At 45.0% G+C, this 7909-nt stretch overlaps 1 protein-coding gene across 1 annotated transcript; it reads left to right on the top strand.

The window, feature by feature from the left end:
- Nucleotides 1-302: 302 nt before the first annotated feature.
- On the top strand, nucleotides 303-5988 carry LOC119924141 (olfactory receptor 478-like). The gene is made up of 2 exons (XM_038743168.1): nucleotides 303-362; nucleotides 5071-5988. Exons 1-2 carry the CDS (start codon nucleotides 303-305, stop codon nucleotides 5986-5988), a joined length of 978 nt encoding a protein of 325 aa, XP_038599096.1.
- Nucleotides 5989-7909: the final 1921 nt, after the last annotated feature.

The raw sequence follows: 7909 nt of genomic DNA, 5'->3' as shown, positions 1-7909 counted from the left end.
TTATTTTGGACTGGGGCCCTCATGGGGTTCTGTGGGACCCGGCGAGCAACCACTCTGTTGGGTTTGGCATCCATAACCACAGTGTATCCTGGCATGGCGGTGGGTTGGCTGGGCCTCTTTTACAGTTTTATATACCCGCCAACAACACCGCCTGCCCATTACATACGGGAATTTGGCATTTAGGCTTCGCATTTATTAGTCGTACCTTATGGAATCTCACCCTGTCTAATCATACTGCTAACGCTACACAGTTATGAACTGATTCAATTATGATTTGCACTTCACATCCCTACATCTTTGCGATGGCACAAGCGGCTACCATAAGCCACTGCAACCACACTTACTATATTAACCTGACAAATGTATGGTATGGGAATTGTTTCTCTTCTTTAGATGCACTACGTAACAATCTTACCTTTATATTTCCCTTGCGTTGCTCATTAATGGTATAGTTATAAACAAAGGAGGGGGAGATGTGGGGAACAGCAGGGCCAAGTAAACAAGGAACCGAGAGGACAGCTGTGTCCAAAAGGCTGGTCTCTGTTATCACAGCCTTGTACAGACAAGAGTTATTTGTTATCGGTCCTACGGCCTTGCATAGACGGGTGTTATTTTTTACTGGTCTTGAGGGTTAAGGAATTGCTGTGCTAATTATAAACACAGGAACATGGAAAAATACAGAATGTGACTGAAAGATATAAAAGTCTTGCTGCTTAACCCAATAAACGATTTCGTGCTTACACTAGCCGGAGTCCGTGCCTTCATACACCACATTTGCCAAGTGTTTACTATGTGCCAGGCGCTGTACTAAGTGCAAATCAGAGCCGGTACAACATGGGGCTCACAGTTTTAATTCCCATTTTATTGATGAGGGAACTGAGGTACAGCGAGGTGACTTTCCCAAGGCCACACTGCAGACAGGTGATGGAGCTAGGATTAGAATATATGACCCACTGACTCCCAGGTCTGTGCTCTATCCACTATGGCATTAAAATCACTTCTCTTCCAGGAGGTCTTCCATGACATAATAATAATAATAATAATGATAATAATAATAATAATAGCATTTGTTAAGCACTTACTATGTGCAAAGGATACAAGGTATTCAGATTATCCCACGCGAGGCTCACAGCCTTCGTCCCCATTTTCCAGATGAGGTAACTGAGGCACAGAGAATCAATCAATCTATCAATCGCATTTATTGAGATCTTACTGTGTGCAGAGCGCTGTACTAAGCGCTTGGGAAGTACAAGTTGGCAACATATAGAGACAGTCCCTACCCAACAGTGGGCTCACAGTCTAAAAGGGGGAGACAGAGAACAAAACCAAACATGCTAACAAAATAAAATAATTAGAATAGATATGTACACGTAAAATAAATAGAGTAATAAATATGTACAATCAATCAATCAATCAATCGTATTTATTGAGCGCTTACTATGTGCAGAGCACTGTACTAAGCGCTTGGGAAGTACAAATTGGCAACACATAGAGACAGTCCCTACCCAACAGTGGGCTCACAGTCTAAAAGGGGGAGACAGAGAACAGAACCAAACATACCAACAAAATAAAATAAATAGGATAGAAATGTACAAGTAAAATAAATAAATAAATAAATAAATAGAGTAATAAATATGTACAACCATATATACATATATACAGGTGCTGTGGGGAAGGGAAGGAGGTAAGATGGGGGGATGGAGAGGGGGACGAGGGGGAGAGGAGGGAAGGGGCTCAGTCTGGGAAGGCCTCCTGGAGGAGGTGAGCTCTCAGCAGGGCCTTGAAGGGAGGAAGAGAGCTAGCTTGGCGGAGGGGCAGAGGGAGGGCATTCCAGGCCCGGGGGATGACGTGGGCCGGGGGTCGACGGCGGGACAGGCGAGAACGAGGTACAGTGAGGAGATTAGCGGTGGAGGACCGGAGGTTGCGAGCTGGGCAGTAGAAGGAGAGAAGGGAGGTGAGGTAGGAGGGGGCGAGGTGATGGAGAGCCTTGAAGCCCAGGGTGAGGAGTTTCTGCCTGATGCGCAGATTGATTGGTAGCCACTGGAGATTTTTGAGGATATCATATTTTTGAGATATGTACAAACATATATACATATATACAGGTGCTGTGGGGAAAGGAAGGAGGTAAGATGGGGGATGGATGGGGGACAAGGGGGAGAGGAAGCAAGGGGCTCAGTCTGGGAAGGCCTCCTGGAGGAGGTGAGCTCTCAGTAGGACCTTGAATGGAGGAAGAGAGCTAGCTTGGCGCTTGGGCAGATGGAGGGCATTCCAGGCCCGGGGGATGACGTGGTCCGGGGGTCGATGGCGGGACAGGCGAGAACGAGGTACGGGGAGGAGATTAGCGGCAGAGGAGTGGAGGGTGCGCGGTGGGCTGACGAAGGAGAGAAGGGAGGTGAGGAAGGAGGGGGCGAGGTGATGGAGAGCCTTGAAGCCCAGGGTGAGGAGTTTCTGCCTGATGCGCAGATTGATTGGTAGCCACTGGAGATTTTTGAAGAGGGGAGTAACATACCCAGAGCGTTTTTGGACAACGACAATCCGGGCAGCAGCATGAAGTATGGATTGAAGTGGGGAGAGACACGAGGATGGGAGATCAGAGAGAAGGCTGATGCAGTAGTCCAGACGGGATAGGATGAGAGCTTGAAGGAGCAGGGTAGCAGTATGGATGGAGAGGAAAGGGCGGATCTTGGCAATGTTGTGGAGCTGAGACCGGCAGGTTTTGGTGATGGCTTGGATGTGAGAAGTTAAGTGACTTGCCCTGTGTCACACAGCTGATAATTGGTGGAGTTGGTATTTGAACCTATGATCTCTAACTCCCAAGCCAGTGCTCTTTGCATTGAGCCATGCTGTCACTCTAATAATAATAATAATAATAATAATAGTACTTGTTAAGTACTTACTATATGCCAAACATTATTCTAAGCACTGGGGGGTTACAGGTTAATCAGATTGGACACAGTTCCTGTCCCATTTGTGGCTCACACTCTTAATCCCCAATTTACAGATGAGGCTACTGAGGCCCAGAGAAATTAGGTAATTTGCCTAAGGTCACACAGCAGACATGTGGCAGGTCTGGAAATAGAATACAGGGCCTTCTGAGTCCCAAGTCCGTGATCTATTCACTAAATCACGCTGCTTCACCTCCCTGCACATTCTCCTTCCCCTCTGACTCGTCTTTATACCTTGGTCCTTCCCTTAAAAGCATTTTGTTTGGCACTCCATCCACTCAGCACTTATGTACAGATCCTTATTGTTTGTTGCCTCCCCTGGTTGTAATTTTTCAATGCCTGTCTTACCCAATAGACTGTAAACTCCTTGACAGCAGGAATCATGTCTACCAACTATATTGTTATTATTATTATCACTATTATTATTATTATTTTCAACTTTATCCTGCTCTCACAAGTGTTTAGTACAATGCTCAGCACACAGTAAGTGTTCAATAATTAGAGAAGCAGTGTGGCCCAGTGGAAAGAGTGCGGGCTTGGGAGTAAGAGGTCATCATCATCATCATCATCAATCATATTTATTGAGCGCTTACTATGTGCAGAGCACTGTACTAAGCGCTTGGGAAGTACAAATTGGCAACATACAGAGACAGTCCCTACCCAACAGTGGGCTCACAGTCTAAAAGGGGGAGACAGAGAACAAAACCAAACATACTAACAAAATAAAATAAATAGAATAGATACGTACAAATAAAATAAATAAATAGAGTAAAAAAATGTACAAACATAAATACATATATACAGGTGCTGTGGGGAAGGGAAGGAGGTAAGATGGGGGGGGATGGAGCGGGGGACGAGGGGGAGAGGAAGGAAGGGGCTCAGTCTGGGAAGGCCTCCTGGAGGAGGTGAGCTCTCAGTAGGGCCTTGAAGGGAGGAAGAGAGCTAGCTTGGCGGATGGGCAGAGGGAGGGCATTCCAGGCCCGGGGGATGACGTGGGCCGGGGGTCGATGGCGGGACAGGCGAGAGCGAGGTACGGTGAGGAGATTAGCGGTGGAGGAGCGGAGGGTGCGGACTGGGCTGTAGAAGGAGAGAAGGGAGGTGAGGTAGGAGGGGTCGAGGTGATGGAGAGCCCTGAAGCCGAGGGTGAGGAGTTTCTGCCTGATGTGCAGATTGATTGGTAGCCACTGGAGATTTTTGAGGAGGGGAGTGATATGCCCAGAGTGTTTCTGGACAAAGATATTCCGGGCTGCAGCATGAAGTATGGATTGAAGTGGAGAGAGACACGAGGATGGGAGATCAGAGAGAAGGCTGATGCAGTAGTCCAGACGGGATAGGATGAGAGCTTGAATGAGTAGGGTAGTGGTTGGGATGGAGAGGAAAGGGCGGATCTTGGCAATGTTGTGGAGCTGAGACCGGCAGGTTTTGGTCACGGCTCGGATGTGAGGGGTGAATGAGAGAGCGGAGTCGAGGATGACACCAAGGTTGTGGGCTTGTGAGACGGGAAGGATGGTAGTGCCGGCAACAGAGATGGGAAAGTCAGGGAGAGGGCAAGGTTTGGGAGGGAAGACAAGGAGTTCAGTCTTCGACATGTTGAGCTTTAGGTGGCGGGCAGACATCCAAATGGAGATGTCCTGAAGGCAGGAGGAGATGCGAGCCTGGAGAGAGGGGGAGAGAGCAGGGGCAGCGATGTAGATCATGTCGGTCATGTGTTCTAAACCTGGCTCTGCCACTTATCAGCTGTGTGACTTTGGGCACGTCACTTAACTTCTCTGTGCCTCAGTTACCTCATCTGGAAAATGGGGATTAAAACTGTGAGTCCCATCTGGGACAACCTGATTATCATGTATCTCCCCCAGCGCTTAGAACAGCGCTTGGCACATAGTAAGCTCATAACAAATACCAAAGTTATTATTATTATTATTATTATTATTATTATTATTATTATTATTACCACTCACTAACTGAGAGTTAGGGATGTTTACAATACTTGGCAGGTAGGACTAATGCTGGAAATTAGTGGGTGAAAGGGGAAGGTAAGTATGAAGGTGAGAGCTGGCAGAACTGGAATGCTTCTAAAATCTACCTTTTTCATCCAGAGTCTCCGTCTTGTACAAAATGGCTAAAGGGCTACACGTCTATTAGAGAGTTTGTTATTTTGGGATTAAAGGACGATCCTGTCTTCTGGATCTTCCTCTTCACATTGGTTCCCGTGGTTTATGTTGTCACGGTAATTGGTAATCTCAGCATTATCATGTTAATCAGGGCCACTTCCCAACTTCACACCCCAGTGTACCATTTTCTGAGACATTTGGCTTTCATCGATTTTTGTTATTCATCAACTGTCACACCAAAGATGCTGAAGATCTTCTTAGTGGAGAGAGACACAATATCCTTTGCTGGCTGTGTTATCCAGCTCTGTTCTGTCTTTGTCTTTGGGACCTCAGAGGGCATCTTACTGGCTATGATGGCATATGAGCATTTTGTGGCCATCTGCCATCCCCTGCTCTATACCGTCTCTATGTCCAATAAAGTCTGTGTCCAGTTCATAGCTACCTCCTATGTCGGGGGTTGTTTAAATAGTGTGCTATTTACCATTTGTGTGTTTAGTTTAACCTTCTATAGATCCAAAGAAATCAATCATTATTTCTGTGATTTCCCTCCCTTAGTGGAACTTGCCTGCTCTGATGTTTACCTGGTTCAAATCATTTCTTCCGTCTCTGCTGCCATCATAATATTTAGCAACGTCCCCACGATAATCATCTCTTATGTATACATCCTCTGTGCCATCATGAGGATCCAGGCAAGTGACGGGAGACATAAAGCTTTCTCTACTTGCACCTCCCACCTGACGGACATTATTCTATTCTATGGAACCGTCCCGTTCACATACATGCAGCCCAGCTCCAGCCACTACTTGGAGCAGAATAAAGTTATGTCTCTGTTCTACACAGTGGTGATCCCCCTGATGAACTCCCTAAGCGATACTCTGAGGAACAAGGATGTGAAAGGGGCAGCGATAAAGATAATGCACAAGTATGAATAATTATCTGTAAATAAAATTTGGGATAAGCTATTGATGATTCAAGGACTGTCAGAAAAAAGTACGTGCTTGTTCGTTGATGCATTCTAACTGTGAGTTTGAAAGAAATATAACACTGGGAACAACTCATAGAAAAATATCATTTTAGTTACAAAAGCAGTCATTATAATTCACATTTATGTCTCAGGAATGTGCTCTGTAATAATAATAATAATGTTGGTATTTGTTAAGCAGTTACTATGTGCCAAGCACTGTTCTAAGCACTGGGGGAATACAAGGTAATCAAGGTTGTCCCACGAGGGGCTCACAGTGTTAATCCCCATTTTACAGATGAGAGAACTGAGGCACAGAGAAGTTGTGATTTGCCCGAAGTCACACAGCTGACAAGTGGCAGAGGCAGGATTAGCACCCATGACCTCGAGCTCCCAAGCCCGTGCTCTTTCCACTAAGCCACGCTGCTTCTCTGTACTAAAATTCCGATGCCATAAAATTCGTTTTTCTTGGATTAACACTGCCTTTCGACCATGTTGGGAAGTGGCGTGGCCTAATGGAAAGAATATGGGCCTGGGAGTCATAAAACCTGGGTTCTAATCCCAGGTCCAACCACTTATCTGTTATATGTCCTTGGGAAAGTCACTTAATTTTTCCGTGCCTCAGTTACCTCATGTGTAAACTTGGAATGCAGACTATGGCATCATGTAGGACAGGTTATTGTGCGTTTACCTCAGCACTTAATACGATGGCTTCCAACAAATGTCATAAAAAGAAAATCAAAATATATAAAAAATAAACTTGAGTCAACCTGAGTCTCTGCCCTCCACTCTCTCCCATGCCGCTGCTACCCAGCATAGTAGAGTTAGCTTTCTCAGAGAAGAAAAAAAAAACTATTGTATATCGGAATTTCTGTTCAAATTTTGATAAACTTTGGAATTAGTTTTATAGCTATTTTAAAAAAATCTACTCTTTCATGAAAAACATATTCAAGCCTTCTTATTAATTTTTGGTCCACTGCTTTGGGTGGTCTGTGGATGGGAAATCACGGTAATCAAGTTCCACTCTTGAAAAGACCATTGCAGGTTTTATTAATCTCAACTCCTAGTCTGGGCAGAATGCAGGAAAGGGGAGAAGTAGTGTCACCTACTAGGTAGACCTTGGGCCTGGGAGTCAGAGGGCATAGGTTTTAATCTTGGCTCTGCAATTTCCGGCTGTGGGATCCCGGATAAGTCACTTAAATTCCCAGTACCTCGATTCTCTCATCTGTAAAATGGGGATTTAATACCCATTCTCTCCCTGACATATATTATAAGCTCCAGGTGGAACAGGGACTGGGTATAATTTGATTCTCTTCTATCAACATCAGCACTTAATACAGTGCTTGGCACATAGTTATCATTTTATAATTGCCAATGTTATTATTATTTGGAGCTTTTATAAAAATGTCCCTTCAAACTGCTGATTAGTCGAAATGTTCAACTGGTAAACTGAAGCTGAGTCTCTGTTCAGTCTTGTCCAGGTGTACAGAGCACGGTTCTGGGAGTCAGAAAACCTGGATTTGTCCCTTGTCTCCTGTGTGATCTTGGACAAGGACTCTCACTTCCCTTTGCTTCAGTTTCCTGTTTTGCAAAATGGTAATGAGCTACCTACTCTCCCTCCTTCTTACTCTGTGAGACTCATTAATCACTCACTCAATCAATCAATGGCATTTATTTAGTGCTTACCGTGTGAGGAACACTGTACTAAACACTTTTATTCATTCAATTGCATTTATTCAGCACTTGATGTGTGCAGATCACTGTACTAAGCACTTGGAAATAAAAATACAACAAATAGAGGCCATCCCTATCAACAATGGGCTCACAGTCTAGAGAGGGGAAGGTAGATATTGATACAAGTAAACAGGCATTGATGTAAATAAATAGAACTG

The sequence above is a fragment of the Tachyglossus aculeatus genome, unplaced genomic scaffold (genome assembly GCF_015852505.1).
Source record: "Tachyglossus aculeatus isolate mTacAcu1 unplaced genomic scaffold, mTacAcu1.pri scaffold_82_arrow_ctg1, whole genome shotgun sequence".
Lineage (NCBI taxonomy): Eukaryota > Metazoa > Chordata > Mammalia > Monotremata > Tachyglossidae > Tachyglossus > Tachyglossus aculeatus.
Note: the sequence above shows the minus strand (reverse complement) of the source record. Positions and strands in the feature narration are given on the sequence as shown.

Bases quoted from the DNA above. Each gene is read 5' to 3' on its own strand.
- LOC119924141 (XM_038743168.1), top strand. From the start codon at position 303: ATGGCACAAGCGGCTACCATAAGCCACTGCAACCACACTTACTATATT. The intron at 363-5,070 runs GTATGGTATGGG...AAATGGCTAAAG, and splicing joins ACTATATTAACCTGACAAAT to GGCTACACGTCTATTAGAGA.